The sequence below is a fragment of the Gallus gallus genome, chromosome 1 (genome assembly GCF_016699485.2).
Source record: "Gallus gallus isolate bGalGal1 chromosome 1, bGalGal1.mat.broiler.GRCg7b, whole genome shotgun sequence".
NCBI classification, from domain to species: Eukaryota; Metazoa; Chordata; class Aves; order Galliformes; family Phasianidae; genus Gallus; species Gallus gallus.
This window is the reverse complement of record NC_052532.1, coordinates 34,395,771-34,416,867: the sequence shown is the minus strand read 5'-3', so window position 1 is coordinate 34,416,867 and position 21,097 is coordinate 34,395,771. Positions and strand designations below refer to the sequence as shown.

Genomic DNA, 21,097 nt, shown 5'->3' with positions numbered 1-21,097 from the left:
GTCCAAGGAATTTAAATCAGCTTTTCTTACCTGAGCAGGCTTCTTTTGAACCACTTGTTGAGGCTGAAAAGTCAAAAAAAGAAAGCATGATGAGAAGTAAATTCACTGAAGTTTCCATTCAGCATAGGGAATAAAACACAGGCAAAATCCACATTCAGAACTGGAGTGATGAATGTACCCAGCTCTTACACTCACAGTCCTACACTTACCAAGACCTTGCTCTGATTACTCTGGCTGTAGAAGAATATGTTAAATTTGTATAAGTAAAATCAAGGTGAGGTCTAATTCAGCGTGTTATGATTTCCAGCTCTTCTATGGCATGGATGGATTTACTTTCCCGCATTACCTATCAGACTTCATACAGCCTAGTTCTATAACCAGATTTTGCTGTCTCCATGGATGCTATGCTTCCACACTCTTTCAGTCACGAGTTGTGAGTAAGCCCTCCTCCCTGACAGGCTTGGACAGAGGTGAGGGAGCCGTTTCCAAGGCAGGGCTCCCTGACGGACCAAAGCCAGCCCTGCTGCAGCCAGCAGCCAGGGCAATCCGTGCCTCTGGCCCCAAGAAGCTCTGGTTTGGGAGCTCCAAATGAAAGAGGTGATGGTGTACCGAGCCTCCCAAGCCTCTTGGGGTGGTTTTGGGATGCCTGTCACTGGGTTGGCTGGACACATGAGCAGGAGATACAGGGGCTGTGCCCACCTGCCCATGCAGAAGCTGGTGGCGCAGCCAAGGGCTGAGGAGCTGGCTGTTCCCATCCGGGAATGGGAAACAAGACCCCAGATGATCTGGGAATACCACTCAGGACCATTCATCCCACCTCATCCCCTGGAGCCACAGGGAGGAGGAAGAGTACCAGCTAGGGAACTGACATCCACATACTTTAAATACACCACTGCTCTGGTGGTGTGACCCCTGTGGGTGCAAGGAGCTGTAGGAACAATACGACCACAGATAAGGGAAGAAATCCTGACACCGCGAGCACAAAAGGGCTTTTCTTATTTCAGTGGGGCAAAGCAGCCTTCCCCCACTCTACCCCCCAGGATCTTCTGTTTTCAAAGCGTATGAATGGCACCCAATGATTTTCTTCCTGCCCTTCCTTCCTGCCTGTTCCTAATCCCAGCCGTGATTTTAGTGCCTCGCTTGGGCAGAAGCCAACACGCTGTCCCTCCAGATAGCCAAAAACCTAATTTTCATGACAGTGTAGTAGGAAATAACTGGAATATTTCTGAATAAACAGTTTAGTGTAACTGGCCTTTCAGAGCAGTATTTCAGTGGGAAGGATCAATGAAAATGTAAATGAAATGTAACTGATTCAATTCAGGCTGCCCACCAGCAGCATCCCACTTCAACAAGAGACGCTTTGTTTACTTGCAGTCATTTTTCTAATACGGTGGAATCTTATTGCTGTTTTATTTTTGTATCTCCGCCTCAGGCGCGAAGTTCTGCTCTCACATAAATAATTGACCGACAAAAAAAGGAAAGGAGAAAGCAACGACTGGGTCTGTCTTTAAACTTAGAGGCGGATCTTTTTCTTTTCCATGAAGTTCCCTTGCAGTGGAGAAGCGATTAGCAAGGCACACATTTTCCTGACACCTCTTCCAGGTGGGCTGCAAGCCCTGAACTGATTACAGGCATTTGCTGCTCTTGGACAAAGAAATTATTTGTTCCGAAGGAATCCTTCGTAATTACAGAATTCATGGAGCTCTTCAGTAATCTGGAAGGTTTTTCTGCTTTGTTTTCTTTTCCTTGCCTGCTGATTACACCTGTGTACGTTTACTCCCAAGCCCTATGAAATCTGCAGACATTCTTCGCGGCTGACTGCTTTCTCCTGTTCAGAAATCCCCATATATTTTTGGCTGTGTGCACCGCATTCATGTGACTCTCACACACTGTAGCTCAATGAAATCTTCTGAAAGAGCTGCCAACTCACCAAATTTTCCATGAATTAGGTCCTGACACTTCAATGAGAGGAAAGACAATGTCTGAAACAAGGCCAGCCCTGGCTTTCTGCCTAGTATGTGTCACCATAATTCTACCAGCTGCCCTTCCACACAGCACTTCATACTTTTCAGACCACCAGAAAGCCCCTTGAATACTTTCAGTGATAGCTGGGGCTTGAGCTGCCAGTGTGTTTTCCCAGCCTCTGGCACCCAGTGGCTCCAGACTGGACCTAGAAAGTTTTTGTGTGTGTTTGTTTTGTTTTGTTTTTATTTTTATGAATGGCTTTCGCGGAGGACTCTGACTCAAGCACAATACTATACGGCCATTCATAAAAAGCAGAGGGAAAATATTGTACTTTGCCCAGTTGGAAACCGCCTGTGATACTGACCAAGGCTCGCAGGAATCCCAGTCATTCGAGACCTCTGCTATCTCAGTGCTGCATGTCAGGAGCTCCCTGACAGCGTTTGCTCGCTGCCAGCCAGGCTTCCAGCGGAGCACAGCGCATGTTCTGCTTTCTCCCTTAAATGGAAGAAACACAGCTCCGAAGGACGAAGAGCTGGGCTCAGCCCCTCGCCAGGATTAGTGGCACGCACCGCAGCGCGTGGGAGCCGTGCTTGCTCCTGCCAAGCCCAGGGTGGTGGCAGTGATGGCTGTATCGTGGCACACGGGGCACTGCTCATCCCCTGGATGAGCCTTGGACACAGGGCTACTGGGTATGGCCACTGGGTACCACAGCGCACGCTCCCTCAGAGACTAGGGCCAAGCCTCCCTCACTAGGGCCAACCCAAACCAGCAGAACCAGGGCACGCAGGAAGAATGGAACATTTCCTAAGCAGTCTCTTTGATTTCATTAACTGTCGTGGATGTGATGCCTTTGGAACCTTCTTGACACACTATGGATACAAACGCCTCTACTTGCTAAGCTTTGTGTTCTCTGAGTTAAGAGATCTTTTCAGGGCTTCAAAGGAGACACCTCTGATTCAAAAGGCTGTGGCAAATGCATGTTCAACTAGCTGGGAAGAAAGGGAATCCGTCTTGGTTATGTACGGAAAAGACTGGAACCACAAAAAGCCAAGGACAAGAGGCTTTAAAGAGGTGCTTTGGAGCAAAATGAAGTTGTACACAAGACGTGAGGGCTCTGAACTATTACATATCCCTCCAGGAGCCCATAGAATACGATGGCAGGTCTCCTGCACCGCCAGGGGCTGCCTCACTTATTTCAGTGATGGTATGCAAGCAGAGTTCTGTGAAACTGTGAAACTGTGAAGCTTCCACATCTTATTTTTATCCCAAGTCGGAAAAAACCCAGCTAGTTTACACTGAATCTATATCAGCTGAAATTCCATACATACAAAATCAGTTTTTACATCAAATTTACATCAAATGCAAGTGCAAGGCAATCTTAAGTAACTTTCTCAAATGTGTATGAGGCAGAAAGACCAAGCAACGGTGCTGGAAAAATCCTGTGACCGTGTCTTGTCTATCTTACAAGAATGAATTCAAAATGCAGCTGAATGTTTTGCCGCGTTTAAACTGCGAAGTAAATGTGGGCTGAGACAAATGCAGTAATTTAGAACTTTGTGATAAGGTCCCGAACTCTGAAGAGAAAAAAATTAACCACCTGAAGAGGAATGTATACAAACCTTTTGGGAGTTTTAACACTGATTCTAAGATTTGAATGTTCAAAGCCCAATTGTTCTACACCATACTTTTTCCACACCTCCTCTATCACCTCACCCCTCGCTTTATTTACAAATTCTGCCACTTTGCTCCTTGTCAGTGTCTTAGAAGCATCCTTACAGCCTAAACCTCGCTCAGGCATTCCTTGTCAGACAAAAATGATACCATCAGATAACTTGTCTCTCTGTCGGTAAATACAGACACCGGTCAAACAACTCCACTGCTTTCTTTATAAGAACAAAAGAGCAGCCTCGTGTGACGAGTCCATATTCATCTTGTACCAGCAGTCAAAGGTTGTATCAAATTCAATTTGTCACACTTCCTATACCCTGGAGCGCTCACCCTGTGACTTCTCCTAGTGCTATAATAAGGACAGTTAAGGGTAAGCCTATGTCAGCTAAGATGAGCTACGCTGGAACACATTTTTAATGATCAGAGATAAAAGCACTGGTCTGCATGCAAATCATTCACCGACTGCTGTGCCTGAAGCTCCAAGGGCAAGCCGCAGTCACGGTGCTCCTAGACGTTGTGCTGGCCTCTCTCTCTTTACGTGGAGCATTATGAAGATGTTTGACTGATGCTTCTTGGCAACTGTGACTATTTCCACAGCTTGATATAGAGAAGACATTCACGTGGAGGTAGCTCTGCTGGTGAGGCTAAATGACCATGATGGAAACTAATATCCAGTTGGGATGACATTTATAGTGCTGACAGCTCAGTGTTGCGCAGAGATCATTTAAATAATTTCATAGGTCACCAAAACACTTGTAGTTCTAAATTAAAAGATGAGTAAAACCATATTTAGACTTCTTGTCTACATATCCTAGAAAAATCAGGAAGTCCATATTATACCAGTTGAAACCAATGTAATCCAAAATAAATCATGTCTTCCAAGCAGTTCCATATGACAGCATCGTAACTACTGCTCTACCCTACAGCTTTAATTGGTTCGAGTCCAGCCTTCCCCTCACTCTTTGAGAATGCACAGAGATACAATGCTGGGACTGGAGGTCCACAAAGCCCATGAGAGCCTCTTTGTCTTTCAGTGGCTTCATGGCCATCAGAAGAACTGCATGGGGCACTGTGCCTGTCACTCACTCCTCCAAGCAAGTCATGAGCCCGGAATGCTCATGACTTGCTTGAGAAATTATCTTCCCTTAGAGAGGTGAGCAGAAATGCTTTTTACAGCATCATTAGCAAGGGAAGGCTCCCCCTCTGCCCAAGCAGGAACTGCTTGTGTTCTGGAAGCACAGGTCACGAATTCTCCTGCCTACACCCCATGTTTGCAGCCAACTGGTAACCGTGGCGTCTGTGTACGCACACTGCTGTGGGTCATTAGGATCTAACAGCAAAACCATCTGGCCCTAAGAGTTCAAAGGAGATTTCACAGTCCTCTGTGCAGTCTCATAAATGAGGCTAATAGTAATCTGTGGAGAATTTTGGCAAAATATCTGGAACTTTTATTCTTTATTTTCTATCCTACTTGGCGCTACTCAGAGTTTTTTATACCAAATACAAAGTCAGGTCATTCAAAAAATATTTATTAGCTTATTAAACTGACCTCCCCTGACTGCTGCTGGAAAACCCTGCAACATCTCAGGAGCTGCACCAATAACTTTAGGTGATGACAAAGTAAATAGTGCTTCTATTCCACTTGTGGAGGAGAGCAGAAAGCATCACAGTTTTCCAAGTACACAAAGTGACTTTTAATAATTATTTGACTGGCAATGAAATTTTATATTTTAATTGGCAAATCCAAAACACACTGTTTCATATTACTCTTTTGGTAGCCTGAAAATTCAGGCACTGGCACATGTATCCAGTCAGGTACATATATATATACAATGGAAGCCAACAGACTGACTTCAGTGGGGATAGGATTTCATACATTTTGCCTACAAAAGCTACTTTCACTACCAAAAGCTTGTGGGTTGCTACTTTTGCAACGGTTTTGCATCTGGGGAGGATAAAAACTGTGAAATAAACGTATTAAAAATCCAATTCTGCCTTATTTTGTACTAGTATATTTCATTATTTTTTCAATTACTTCGACCCAACCTTCCTCAGTGTACGTTTCCCACCACAACTGAGTATCTTAGAAATACAGATCTAATGGTGAGAACAGGAAGGGGAACAGTGTAATTTTTCTTCATCTGCTAGATGAGGTGATAGTTCAAGTACTACAATACTCCATTGAGTTTATCAAGGATATAATAAAAATTCAGAGCAGAATAGTTGTTAGTTCAGTGCTCTTGATAGATATTAATTTTTATGATCTTTCAGTCGGTACCAGTTACCTTTCCATAAAATACTTGAAGCGGGGCAGCTTATGAAATGCCCATTTAATAGGCCTTGTGCCTGTGGTTAAATACTATAAGCAAAGTTTACATTGGTGCACTTAGCTGAAATCAATACATTTGAGTAGTCTCACATCTCAGATGCAGAAGAATCTGCTGCTGCTGACTGCTCTTCTTTAATGACAACTCTGTTCTGTTTGGTTTCCCCATTACTTTATCATCCATCATGCATTTGATAAGCTTTCCTGATGCATTTTGGTTTCAACAAGCACATTGTTGAATTTTTCTGCTAAAATAATAAGCAGCAACATTTCTACCTTTCAAAATAATTCTAGTATACAATTTAGCACTGATGACTTGTTGATAAGCACCTATGGAACACAAAGTGGTTCCTGTTAAGCAAATCTCATGTATATACGCCTATTTATAACTTTCTGGCTCAAACAGACTATTGAGAATGCCAAATGGGAGGTTCATTATTCTTAGTTACAGTGTAAGGAAAGAGACTACGTTTTAAGAGACAGAAATAAATTATAAGTTATTTGCAAAGAAATCTAGCCCTCACGATCCAAGGATATAAACTGGCCAGGAACTACTCAGCTTTATACCTTGCAGACTTCTCCACACAAGTAACTGTTGTGCAACTGTATACTTCCAGATTATCTTGTCTGTTTTGATACAGCAACCCTTGTGTTCACGTGCGTCTCTCTTGACCCATATGGAAATAATTTTTGGCTACTTCTAAACTGGCTAGATTTGAATTGATGACCTAGAGGTGAAAAGCACCAGATCACATTACCGTCCGGTTCCAGCTTTTGTTGTAATCTTCCCTCTCTTCTCGCTCAGGCACCTCTCGCCATACAGACCATTAAATCAGAGGCTGCTCTGCCTCAGAGACCATTTCCAGCAGTACCACCTGCCTGGAGCTGATCAGAGCAGCAGGACTCAGCAGTGGCCTCATCCTGCGACCTGACTGCCCGGAGTTCCTCAGTCTCCCTTATTTTTGCAATGGTCTCCAGTGAGGTAACACAACAAACAGGGCAGTAAAGTCCCAAATCGGACCTTCTGCAAAGTCTGCAATCATTTGGAAAGTAAACTTTTAACTTCAAAACGTAACTATTGCCAGGTAACATTTCTCTTTCTGGCCTTGCGCCTTGGTTCCCATCCTCCATTTTAAGGTCACTGAGACCTTAATTCATTCAGTAACAGTATTCTTGTGTCACATACAGACTGGAAAACATGCAGAGCCCACTGGGCACAATGCAGGCTTAGATACAAATAACCACATTCATTTCCAGGTCTCTGGAAAAACTTTTGCCAACAGCAGGGATAGGAAAAGAACTCAAGTGGCAGTGATGGCGAGCAAGGAGTAAACTCTGCTCTGCTAAGCAGCGCAGGGACTGCAGAAGTGTCCTGGCAGTGAGAGGTGATGATTCTGTCCTGTGCCTGTGTCCCTACCAATGTGCTGCTGCAATGGCCATACAACACCCTTAGAGACTGAGAAGAAACTGAGCGCTTGGCTCTACACATCTTCCTGCTGATGGGAAGGGCTGTGCTTTTCTTCCTCTTTCCTTGCATTGTAAAACCACTTTGGATCTAGGAAGCTCCACTTCATGTTCTCCTGAAGGACCAGCCTCAAGCCTTTGGAGGCCCAGGCTCTTGGCTGCTGTATGAACCAGGCCCAATGGACCTGGTAAATCTGCAGGCTTCATCTACAGGAGAAAACAATCCACTGCAGGCCTGAAACTTGGGCTGTATCCATACAACTTTTCCTCCTCCCAGACGGAGCTCCACAGCCCGTGCCTTCTCCTGAGTTATGCCTGGGCACCAGCAGAGGACAAGACAGTGCTGAAGAGAAGGCCTCAGCCACCAGCACAGACAACTGCAGGACAGCACCTAAGCCCGTGACCAGGCACCGTTCAGACACTCTAAATCCACTTGGGAAGAGCTATCTGTCCCCCCATCAGCACAAGCTGAAGTAAGGATACAATGGATGTAGGCAGCCTCTTTTGCATATCCATTTCTGACCCTTTGGAGATAAAAAGCATCTTGTACGGAGCTTATGTGGTCATCCCAGGCCTGGCCCTAAAATCCTGCAGAAGCTCCCTCTCCCCATCCAACCCATTCCTCCTGTGACCTCCCATTGCCCTGTGATGGCTGGGCAGGGGTTTCCTCTGAAGAGGAGGCACACAGTGCAAGGAAGGCGGGTTGCTGATTTTCTGCAGCTGAGGATCTGGCCTGAGGCACTTCTCTTGAACTTTTTTTGTCTGAGCACATCCATTGGTAGCCACATGCTTGGCTGGGGATATTTTTGTACGTCTGGGATATACAGATGTCTGATGGTTGTCTGTCTATCGAATAGATTTGACAATTACTACTGCCTCCAGGAAACTGATGCTGCTGAGAGTGTCTGTCAGAGAGTTCGAACATAGCCTGCTGACGTCCTGGCAGAGTTTCATAAAGAAGTCAGTGTCTGAAATAGAAATACATTTTCCATATACTTGAAATATACCAGGGGCTTGGTGGCAAGTCGTTGTAATTAATCCACTTCCTGGCTTGATGCATTTTGAGTTCATTCTGGTGCATGATATATTAAATTCTGAACTCAGTTCATGTTGTTATTTTTAACGGAAATTACATTCATTGTGTCCAAACCAATGATTTGTAGGCACTCCTTGCAAAGCAGAAAGAACCCTTGGTTTGCATTTCTGGTGTGCTTTCACCCTTCACTCTGTAGCAGTAATTTCACCACATGCATCATTCTGAAATCTGCGGGACACAGTGATGCATTTTAAAAGGTGGCAGCAAAACTGTTTTCTCTGTTATTCAGCTAGAAGTTGCTTGCTACAAGTCTGCAAAATCGAAGTCTACAATACCATGTCATTGGCCTCTTTGACAGCAGCGCAAATATGAACAGTGTCTGCATGCACACTGCTCTTGTTCTGATAGAAAGGAGGTCAAGAAGGAGGGAGAAAGAGATGTTGCTACTGATAATCCCAGCGTCATTTTGGAGTTGTGCTATTTACGTCCTGGACAGACTGAATTTAGTCCAGTTTAGGAGAGAAGGATTTGATCCTAACTTCAAAAGGACGATTACCTGACTGCTCAGCTACAGGTACTTAAAAGTCTTTTCTAAGCTGCTTCTGACCTGAAGATCATATTAGTTGCGTGGACCTAACATTGTGAGCACCAAAGGTATGTGCGTTAGTTATGCATGCAAATCCCCTGCAGCTTTTTTCCTTATTGTACTGTAACCCGATGCCACACCGAGAATGCAGTGCCTGGAGCACCCCACACAGCCCTGCCACAGCTCACACAGGTTTCCTTGCTCACAGAGCACCTTATGGGCTTGGAAAGCAGTCTGGTTTTAAATGTTACTGTTGCTAGGGAGCTCTTGTGAACATTTCACCAAAGGCTGTTCACTCCAGAGAACCAGACTGCTCAATACTCACTCTCAATTCCTGATAACCTTGCCATACTTTGTTGTTGCTGTTGATTGTTTCTAAGTGACAATATGAGCTGGATTTTTTATTATTATTATTTTTGGTACTGCAAAAAAAGAAAGAAAGGAAGGGAGGGAGGAAGGAAGGGAGGGAGGAAGGAGGGAGGGAGGGAGGGAAGGGAAGGAAGGAAGGAGGGAAGGAAGGAAGGAAGGAGGGAGGGAAGGGAAGGAAGGAAGGAGGGAAGGAGGGAAGGAAGGAGGGAAGGAGGGAAGGAAGGAAGGAAGGAAGGAAGGAAGGAAGGAAGGAAGGAAGGAAGGAAGGAAGGAAGGAAGGAAGGAAGGAAGGAAGGAAGGAAGGAAGGAAGGAAGGAAGGAAGGAAGGAAGGAAGGAGGGAAGGAAGGAAGGAGGGAAGGAAGGAAGGAGGGAAGGAAGGAAGGAAGGAAGGAAGGAAGGAAGGAAGGAAGGAGGGAAGGAAGGAAGGAGGGAAGGAAGGAAGGAAGGAAGGAAGGAAGGAAGGAAGGAAGGAAGGAAGGAAGGAAGGAAGGAAGGAAGGAAGGAAGGAAGGAAGGAAGGAAGGAAGGAAGGAAGGAAGGAAGGAAGGAAGGAAGGAAGGAAGGAAGGAAGGAAGGAAGGAAGGAAGGAGAGCAAAATCCTGTTCTTGGCTAAAATCGGTTGCTGAGTCTACTCAAACAGGTAAATGCTTCCACCTCCTGGCAAGTCACTGTTTATTTTCTTTGGATCCTGTGTGGTTTGGGAGGTGCCAAATAGGTACAAGTTGGTAGCATCTGTGGCTAGGTGGTTCTGGCAACAGAGGTGAGGGTAGCTTGCTGGATGAAAAAGGATAGCAGGCCTCCAGATGCTGCTGTGGTAAGCAGAGAGACACATGCTTGCTGGACATAAACATGCTCTGGGTAGACAGAAGCTTGATTTGCAGCTGAACACAATCTACCTTCACAAGATCAGGTACTATAACAGCACCAGACCACAAAAAGGCAGCTGCAAGATCATTTTAACAGTGGCAGCAGTGTGGGCAAGGACATCCTGATGCTCTAGATTTTAACATGTATGGAAGCTACTGATGGTGGGGAGCGAGGCTCTGCTAGTGGGCAGCAGGATGCTCCAGGCACCCCATTGTCCCCACGTCCCCTGCCAGTGACTGCCCAGCCCAATCTCAAGTAAGGCTTTATCCTGAGAATGAAGCTGGGTAGCCTAGAGTGCATCATGTGGGAACTCTGCATCAGCCCCATAAACAGCAGAGGTTGCTGAGACCACTGCTCTCTCTGGAAAACCCCCATGGCCAGCAAGGAGGCCACTGGTGAGGGAGGGACAGCACTGAGAGGAGAGGTGAGGAAACCAGAATACAGTTTGGGACAGTGTGTGTACACCTAGCAGCTTCTGGAAATCTTTGACCGATAGGAAACAGTGCTGGGTTCTTTTTGGTTGGGTTGCACAGAAGGAAAAGGAAAGATCACAATGGTTGGATGGAGAGATAAAAAGGGACAGGGAGAGGAGGTCAGAAGGAAGAGGACCAACACACAACATTTTCCCCACTTGCATACAGGTAAGAATGAGGTGTCTGTGCTGCCCAGTAAATGCAAGGCTCAGAAAGGGATCATACAGAAATACTTCATTCGTATTTCTTTTTGCCCACCAGCATGAACTGTACTGTAACATTTTGGCTTCTATTATGCTCTTAAAAGCATGCATATTAGTGACATATTTGGTTTTGTGTTTGTTTTTTTTTTTATGAGAGCAATTGGGAAGTTTGGTTAGAAGGACTGCTGGGTACCAACAGGGTTTTCTAGACTTTAGAATCAGAACCAGGCTTCATCTTCTCAGATCATCCCTGGGCTCCCCACCTTGGGGAGCAGAATGATTATACCCATACGTGCAAGCAGAAAATCAACCTGCTACTCAGGGCTGATGGCAGCAGGATCCACAGGAGCTGGTGCTCTTCCTGAAGAAGAGCTCAAACGATCTCTCAGCACAGCAATCTGTGTAGGAACAGGTCTGTTTCAGCTTTGTGGTTAGACTGTGCTGGCAGCGGGACAGCCAGGACATTCACTCTTTGTTATACAAGCACTTCAAAAGGGCGGGTGACAGTGATGGGATAAGGAGTTGCCCATGCCTCTTTCATCACCTCTCAGGAATGTGTGCCTTCAGGGCTAATTTAGATGTATTTACGTTTATAAATGTGTGGCCTTTTCAGCCACGTTTTTTAACTTTAATTCCTGTCTGCCCTTGCTGGCACATGCCCTTGGCAATTTGTGGCTGTTCTGCTCATTCGGCATTGTATAATTGTCCTTTATTACTGAATCAATATATTTTTTTTTATGGTTCAACACAGAGCTCATGAAAGTGATATAGTCTAGCTCCATTTTGCTTAGCAAATACTGGTGTGTTTTTTTTTTTCCTCTTTGCTTCTTTTTCTCAAAAAGACAATGTTTTGCTCACTGTAAATTGGTTTGCAAGCCTCAAACTGATGATTTCATGAGCCTTCCAGATGCACCCTCACAGTTCCAGAAAGCTTCCTGACTGACAAGAAAGCCAGGACTTCTGTGAGATCTTCACATCAGGATACTATTAATAAACGTTCTGTACCTCAGAAGGAACCCCCCAATATCACACATGCTCCATATGGTTCCCTGCTCAGTGCTGTGGTGGTGCTCTCCCTCTCCTTACTCCTAAGTGTCCTGGGGTCCGATGACACTTTTGGGCTGGGGTTGGTTGAACCATCCCTTGTGAAGGTACTCAAGACCTCAATACCCAGCCCCAGCCATGACAATATATGAAGACATGCTCATCCAAAGACATGTCCACGCTCATCCCACGACAAGACGATGATGTCTGTGCTTAGACCAACTGGCAAGAGATCAGATGGAAGAACAGGATCTGTGTGTCCTTGAAGACAGAGCACAGAGGAAAGAAGGTTGCGGTTCTCTGCCAAAGATGATGGCCTTCATAAAACAGGATGTAGGGTAACTTGGCACTGTTGATAATTGTATTAGGAAGGACCCAGCCCATGAGTTTTATTTTCATGAGTCCTTCCACATAAAATAGTTGGAACATTTACATATGTGAACCTTCACATATAGCACTGCCCAGTAAGACCCAAGAATGCACTTCTCCCTGGCTGTCTCAGCCATGCTGCACCCCATTACAGGGGTCTCATTGGCACAGTGTAATAGACAGAGGAAAGTACGTTTAGTTCCTGACTACAGGACTAATTCCAATCTGAGCCTTTTGGTACCTACACTCAACTCCGTGCAAAACCATTTGGGAAGTGCCTGGACACCACAATGACAAACATATTCACCTCTCTCCTTGTCACTATTACAGTGAGTTTTTTTTTTTCCAAATGCATTTGTTTTAATCATCAGAGCTTCTTTAGAAATGGAAATCTAACACATTACCAGGTGTCCTGTGAGAGACCCGTGATGCTCTGTCAAGGGTTATGCAGGTATTATTCCCTGGCTCAACATGGACATTCTTACAAAAAGATTATGTAATAAATGAGATAATCAAAAAAGAACACAACATTGAAATGCATAACCTCATTTCTGAATATCCCTTTCTTTGCAGATCCTACAGTGATTTTCACACTGGGAGTGACTCGGGAACCTGAAAAAAGGATCTGTGTCACTTTGCACTGAAATGCAGCCATTTCTGGAATGAGATCTGTCTTAACAGCACAAGACAATGTTGCATACAGTTAGGACACGAGGTAAAGAACACCGTATCCAGTTTAAGCGCAGGGAAGGAAGGATGTAATTACACAAATTGGAATTTGGCCAGGACACCGGGGTCAAAACCTCAACTCTTTTGAAAAGAGCCATGGGAACTCTAATGATCGCAATGGTCAGGGCCTTGGTTTTACAGCTCATCTGAAAAACAACACCTCTAATGATGTGATTTTCTTGAGTACCATGTAAAGGCATTCATTCAAAGTGAATCTGAAAGAAAAGTGCATCCTACTGCAGCGGCTAAGTATTCTTGGAGGTATTCATTTTGTTTCCAGTAAGCCTATATAATCTGTTAGCTCAGGGGACGTATACATGCCCCTTTACAACACTGGCGTTGTAACAGAACTGGACAATGTCACAAGACAGAACTCAGTTTTTGCTGGATTTGTTTATCAGCAACTCAGATCACTTCCCCACTGTTTTCACAACAGCAATGCTCATCCCATGACCATTCCATCGTATGAATTGTGTTGTCTCCAACATGGATCACAATGCCTTCTAATCTATGAATGGCTACTAACCAAAAAGACAACTTTCTATTGCAATGTTGGTGATCTACCGCATTCTTCATGATTTAAGGACATAAAGACATCACTGACTTAGAAAACATTTTAAAAGTCATCACCAGCTGCAGGTTTTTGCCAGTTTCATTTGTGAGGATAAACAGCATCACTTTACATCTGTTTTAATGAGGAAACAAACAGCACTTAGCAGAGAGGACAGGCTAGCAGCTCGTGCATGGGTAGACACCAACACTTAGCGAAGCTCAGCCAGGATACCGTAATTCAGACATACATTAAACATCTCAGATTGGAAATTATGCCCATATCTGTTCTTCCACACCTGCATGTATCTCTCCAGAAGCTCATGAGCTGTCTTGTCACTGGACTACATACCGCAGACAGCCCTGAGACTTGAAGGAATTAAATCCTGCTATGCTGGAGACTGAGAAAAATACCACAGCTGGTATTTCCAAGTTGACCAGTAAGCATTCATCCACTTTCTCACCCTGTTCCTGTCTTCCCATGGCACTGTACAGCTCTTGAGCAACAAGCAACAGACCCAGCAAGCAAGGTGGAAAGACTCTGGGGCAGTAAGGTCTTCCTGCAACATTTATAGTATCAGGGAAATTTACTGTCCCTGTACTGGGTGCTGCATTGCTGATCCTCTCACACAAAGAACACACGCTCCAACTACTGACACAAGATGGGCTGTGAGGAAAAGGGGTCCAAACAGGTGAAACACTTCAGTGCAGAACATGTCAGTGTCAAAGATACCTGAAGGAAGGCTTCTTGGAACTGATTTTGACTTCCATCACATTCCCCGTTTTTTAAACATGACTGAAAAGATTATAAGAGTTTGTCACCTCCATTCAAATGCCACCTATAAGAAGGAATGCCCTACCGAGTACACTTCTACACAATCTGTAGCAGATCTCTGCTTGCGATGAGATGCTTACTTCCAACAGCCCATTCTGCACAGGAGGTCACATCAGATAACCACAGGGTCCCATCTGGCTTTAGCATCTGTGAATCAAGGATCGGATACTTCCGCCACTAATATAACAAGCAAGAGCTAGTCTGTCTTGTAGAATGACTGCCAAGAGGGTTTCTTTTTCACAAGCATTTCCTTACATTACAGGAACATACATGCATGTGCTGCAGAGAAATTAAATAATAAATTATCATCAAGGAAAGTTAGGGAGTTGACATAAAAACCACTAAGACCAGCTGCACATAACTAGAAATCTCAAGTTTGTTTGAACAACCTCAGGAAACAAACTCAACTGAGTTCATACCATGAGTAGGAGGAACTGCACGTGGGAGAGCACAGGACAGCTGTAGTGGAAGAAAATGGATCCTGGAGATTCCACAGGCATTATATAGGCCTTTCAGCCATAACATTGTATGTAATACAGGAATATGCAGCACTGTCTCTTCAAAAGAAATGTAAAACCAGCTGTCAGCCCTTGCTTTAGGTAAGTACAGGAGACAACATGACATATATAAAATAGCCCTAGGTGGTTTACACTCATACAAGATACGAGTCTACACTATATGATCTACATGAAGGGAAGATTAAGAAAGTTGACAGTTCATCTCCTTTTTACAAAATCAGGGCCAAAATGTTGTGATTTTTGCCCGTCTACAACCAAGCAAGCACAGACTGCCCTGTTTTCAAAGTAAAATCTAGTTAACAAAAGCATACAGGTTTGTCCCTGGTCTGCCCGTTAGAAGCTCAAGTGTGTATTTGTCAATTTTCCCAGCCCAACTAATACTTGCCCAACAAAAGTATTAGTTACCTCATTACACGGGCAATTTTTACTTATGTAATAATTTAATGGTTAATTATTCCATATTACTTGCTCGTGCCCCTAGAAGCAATTGAACTCATAGCTGAATATCTTCTTGTATTCCCTTTGCAACATCAAAGTTTCTGTAAAAAGAGTTTCTGTATCCTAAGAACACACAGTGCCCACAGCATTATTAAAAACAACAACAAATATACAAAATCCAAACTTTGTCTTACTTGATGCTCTACTCAGTTTACTGTCCTCTCATTGTTTTACTTTAATTGCTGGAGCTTGATACCATACTAATTTTCCTCAGTCAGTCCATAATATCAATTTCCCTGAAGGTCAGAAACAATACATCAGGAAATACCACCTGCTATTCAGGGATATCACAGGAAATTTGCATTTCCACTTTGTAAAGTGTTATTATTTTGGACTGACAAGCCACATTATTTCACTATCCCAAAGTGTTAGGATCCCTGAAAGCTATAAGGAGAGAGAAAGAAAAGGAATCAGTGTCTTGGCTGGCCTCCCGCTAGCATTTCATGGTCATTAACAATCAGAGTGAGAAGACAAACAACTCGCTGCTGAAAGATAGGCATGCTTTACACACAGCTCTCGCTGTCACTTCAGCACAAGTATGGGAGCAATTAGGCCCCTTCCTGGGCTCCCCAGCCTGGCCAGCCCCTGTTCTGGGCTGCGTTACTGCCTCAGTGCGTTCCCGCATCGTCTGCAGACCACGCTAAGGAATGAGGTGTGGATACAGCAGCAGGATTCACTTTCTTGCAAGAGCACAGGAGACTGGAGCACAGCTACTGTAGGGAGCTGAACAGCATCCTTGCAGCATTTTACTCACTGGGTGTGAAAGCACAGTGTGTGACCATGGGCAGGGGCAGGGAAGCTGCCCTCAGCTAGGTGCTCACAGGCCTTGCAACCTCTGCAACAGCCAGAAACAAACCAACCCCAGAAACAAACCTCAGCCCTGAGCATTTTTCCCCCTTGGGTTATTTCAGCAACCATCCACACGAACCCCAGCAATTGTATTACCTTAGCATTTTTACCATAGCCTTGAAGGATCAAGCGGGAAGGGGAAGACCCATCAGAGGGAACCTGCAGCCCTGCGCATTTGCAATGCATTTTCTACCCAAGAAGGAGGATATTCAACTTCAGTTGCCTTTTTCCCAACTCTTCCCCACACCCACACTGGTGGGAAACAGCCACGCTGTGCAGGCAGAGCAGCTACCTGCTCTGAGGCCATGCGTCACATCCCATTACATGCACTAGGAAGCCTGTGCTGTGTGCTGAATGCCAAGGCACCCACAGCCTGTCCTGCCGTCCTGAGAGCATGAGGCAACATGAGTGAGCCCAAGGCTGGACCGTGGGCTCAGCAGCAGACACAGGTGGCAGCACTGTGAGCTGGCAGTAGCTCAGGACTGTTTGCAGAAGAGATGTCTTTTAAAACTGCAGACTGATAAAACTAATGACTGTGTTGAGAGATGCTCATAAAACACTGAGTCACCCCTTATTCAATTAAGGAAGCTGTCACTGATCTTTCAAAGCAGCCCGAATGGGTTATTCCCCTCTATGCCATGCTGATCAATCTGCATGACACTTTGGACGACCTGGGCTGGCAGTTTGAAAGTTCAAAAGGTGAGGAACACCTCCCGACAGGAATAAACAGTGATGAACATTTGGAAATAACCCTTTCAGCTACTGCCAGCCGCTCAGTACCTTCTGCCAGGAAGCTTTTGTGCTGAAAAGATACCTCGGAGAGACGGCAGGGAATAACTCTGCAACAGCCTCAACCACACTCAAGGCTGACTTAAAGATCAGGAGGAGGAGGACAAATACCAATGTTTAATATTTAAACAAAAAAATGTTTAATTTTTAAACATTTATGTTCTTTTATGATTGTTAAATCAATATTAATACGGAATGTAAACCATTTTACAGCCTCCACACAGGACTCCCCTGTGCTCCTTTCCCAAGCTGCCTGTTTATAGGAAGATAGGCGCTACCAGTGGGAGGTTCAGAAATGATGGTCTCAATAAATAACCCCCGTGCAAGACCCACAGCCCTGCTGCAGACACACTGCCGGACAACTTCAGTGAGAGTTCTGCCTCAGTAAAAACATCAGGTTTTGGTCCATTACCTTCCAATGAACAGAAACTGTTTATTTGTGGTTGGAGGTGCTTCCTCCTGTCTGAGCTTTCAGCTGTCCGGGCTGAGCCGAAGAGGTTCAGCCGAAGGGGTTTCCCACCATCCCAGGCTGTAAGTGTGCCCCAGAGGGCTCCCAGATTACCCTCTAGCATACATATGGCCACCTTTGCCTTCAGTGACCAGGAACAGCTGGCACAGATGAGATGCCATGATGGTGCCTTAACTGAAAAATCAATCACCAACGCTAGCCTCCACTGCATGCTAAAACCTTTTCTATAAGGCCCTTATTACCCATAGACAAAAATCAGGACGGTGCAGAAAAACAAGAGTACAGAGGACAGCCAGCAGTGCCCACTGTTAGTTTACGTGAGTTTGTTGCAATGAGACCTTCCAAAAAGCTGCCAGTAAGCATTTGTGAGCAAACCTCCTGCCAGTCTGCTGCATTCTGCTCGCATCATACAGCTGTGGGCTCCGTTCGTTCACTTTCTCACACAGCTGAGCCTCGTTCACTCATCCAGAACCACATGCCATGTCCTCTCCTCCATCCCTGTGCCCTTCAGTGAGCGCCCAGAGAGGGGCTGCAGCTCCCTCCTCACATCCCCCAAGGATCCTTGGAGGGGTTTGTGGGGAGAAAATGGCTCTGACATGTATTTTACTGATGTTTTAAAGCATATGGTCTGAATGCTCCGAATGCCGTGGAAGATTACTGTCACATGTCCTACCCCACTGCCTATCTGTTGACACAGTATCACCTTTCCTAAATTGCTGGATACCATTTTCCCATCAGCACAGCTCCAAACACAGGGATTACAGCCAGGACACAAACTCAAACAATCCGTATATGCTTAATAAAATAAATATCAATCAGCTTTTTATACGTTTCTCCTGTAAAGGCATTTTCCTTATTTTAGATCAAAAGCTTCCTTGGGATTCATGCGGATTTGTACTTAGCAGCTCCATAAATAACTAACACGCAGGAAAAAAATAAAGCACAGCACACAGAAAATCACACTGACTTCTAGTTTTACATTTCAAACTATGTGCTCTTGCCGTGTTTTGGGTACAGCACAATTCCTGAATGAATGCAAACAAAGCAAGATCTGCCTGAATGCATCAGCCCCCTTCCCGCATACTTAGCATAGCTGCAGGTCAATGGAGCCAGACCAATTTACGCTGCTCACCAGTTGGCCGGGAGGTTCACAGGAGTGTCGGATCTCCAGGCATCCCCTCCTTTCCCTCATTCTCAAACTTGTGAATGGGTTAATGCCGCGATCTCAGGGTGCTGCTGAACTCTGCTGTGACTCTGCTTTGAGTGTTTGGATTCGGTTCAGGTCAGGCGAAAGCAAGCCAGGAAATGCACACACACTTTTGCTGTCACCTCCCCCCACTTGCACACACTGATGGAGAGCAAATGGCAGCCTTTACAGGAGAGCTGACTACTGATAGTTTGGGGTTGAGAGTACGTTTTGGAGTTTTCCACAACGACAACATTTTCTGAAGTACTTTAAACCTTCGGATTTGTGTGCTCCACTGATACAAGTAATGAGTAGCGATGGGTCTCAGAGCCAAACAGAAGCCATTTGGGGTTGTGCACACAGGACAAAATCAATGCCTGGCAGCTGGGGATGAGGAAGGCTTCACTCCGGCAATACTGGCTTGTGTCACATGAAGGGACACACTTTGCTATGGAGGGCTCCAAGAGGAACCCACACGTGGAGCCCAGCCAAGCCCCTCACCGCAGTAAAATACTAGGATCTCTGCCCGGCTCTCAATATTATGCCGAGTTCATATGAGACTTCTATTGTTACAGTACCGGAAAATTTCCCATACAATTCAAAATATATCTAAATGATGACTCTCTCTTGTAACAGCTTAATTACTGCCTTGGGTTTATCTAAAGTCATCAGATGTCAGTGAAAGCTATTCTCATGAATACGCGCCCCACTCCAGTGCATCTGAGCAGCCGTGCTCAAAGCACCATAAAACAACCCCTGCCACCTAATCTCCTGAAATCTCCTTTGGTCACTTCATGTTCCTGGAGTCAGCAGAGCATGCAGTTACAGCAGCTACACAGTTTCTAACAGAGAAGTTTGAAAATCGAATAAAGACATAGCATGTGAAAAACAAATTGCAGCAAGTTTTTTGGTGCTAAACACGACGGTGATGCCCCAGTCTCTCTACGCTGCTTGTCAGAGTTCTCCTTTAGCAGTCACAGGCCAAGGGCAGGCAACTAAGCTTAAAATCCTCTCGTTCCCCCATCAGGAATTCAGCATATGACTTGCTAGAATTAGAGGCTAGTGCCTTTTCCAGGCAGCTGTGATAATGATGATAATAGGGCAGTGATACAATCCAGATGAGGGATTATCAGATGACTTTGATTTCCAGGACTGCAAGGCCAACAACTTTCACAAGCACCACATTCACCTAACAATTTTTTTTTTTTTTAAAGAAAGACCAGGAGTAGTATCAGCATCTGCAAAACAGGCTGGAAACACTGACTTGTACTGCTGTGTAACTTCAGACAACCATGGAGTTCTCAAGTGAATCTAGGGGGTGTCACAGAATAAACACGTCCACTAAAACTGCCTAAAAGTCCTCCACTCTCCGCCCCTCAAAGAAATCATAGAGTCATAGAGTGGCTTAGGTTCGAAGGGACCTTCAAGATCATCCAGTTCCAACCCCCTGCCATGGGCAGGGCTGCCACCAACTCTACCAGGTTGCCCAAAGACCCATCCAACCTGGTGTTGATCTCGTCTAGGGATGGGGCTTCCACAGCTTCTCTGGGGCAGCCTATAACAGTGCCTCAATGCCCTCTGCATAAAGAATTTCTTCCTAACATCTAACCTAAATCTCTCCTCTTTCATTTAAAGTAACATTCCTCCTTATTCTATCCCCTCAAAGCAGTCAGACAGCAAGAACTAGCAGGGATCAGAGTGGGTCATGTATCCCAGCACACAGTGAGTCTGGGTACTACTGCATCACCATGCTTCCTACAGCCCCAAACCACCCAAAGGCACAGAGAACCCTGTGAGGGCTGTAAAGGTGTCAGTGGGGCCAGGATCTGTCTGAGAGTCATTGATTTACATCAATTTATCAAGAGCAGCTAGAGGAGCTAAAGGAGAATGGGCAGAAATGAAAATGTGTGTTAGCTCCATTAGTTATCTACATCCAAACTCTGGTGTTTGAGAGCATCTGACAACCATTACAGGCCCATAAACCAGACAGAACCTTCCCTTGTGGGCTTCCTTTGTTAATAGCCGTCTATGAGGCGACTGCTTCTATCCTTTTCTCATGCTGGCTACTATATACAAAACATTAGATTAGCAAACCCATGATCTAACCCTGTTTTGTATATATACATTTTTAAAAGGAGATGCCTACGTGATATTTTCAGAGAGCAGACAACTGCTTTTCCCTCTCGACCAAACCTTAAAATAAAATCCCCTTGCTGACGAGATAGGGAATTAAGATACATTATAATATATATAATATATAAGATATATTTTCACATACGGACAGCCATGTGTCTTTTTACTGCCC

General features: G+C 44.9%; 1 protein-coding gene across 4 annotated transcripts in view; it reads right to left on the bottom strand.

Moving 5' to 3' along the window:
• Positions 1 to 21,097, bottom strand: part of HMGA2 (high mobility group AT-hook 2) — a 108,547-nt gene that overhangs the window by 22,447 nt on the left and 65,003 nt on the right. For all 4 annotated transcript variants that reach the window (NR_173700.1, XM_015277956.4, NM_205001.2 and 1 more), the window contains exon 4: positions 31 to 63. Coding sequence is in view for 3 of the 4 variants with exons in the window: in XM_015277956.4 (XP_015133442.2) it covers positions 31 to 63 (33 nt within the window). In the remaining variant the exon portion in view is untranslated. The remainder of the gene's footprint in view (positions 1 to 30; positions 64 to 21,097) is intronic.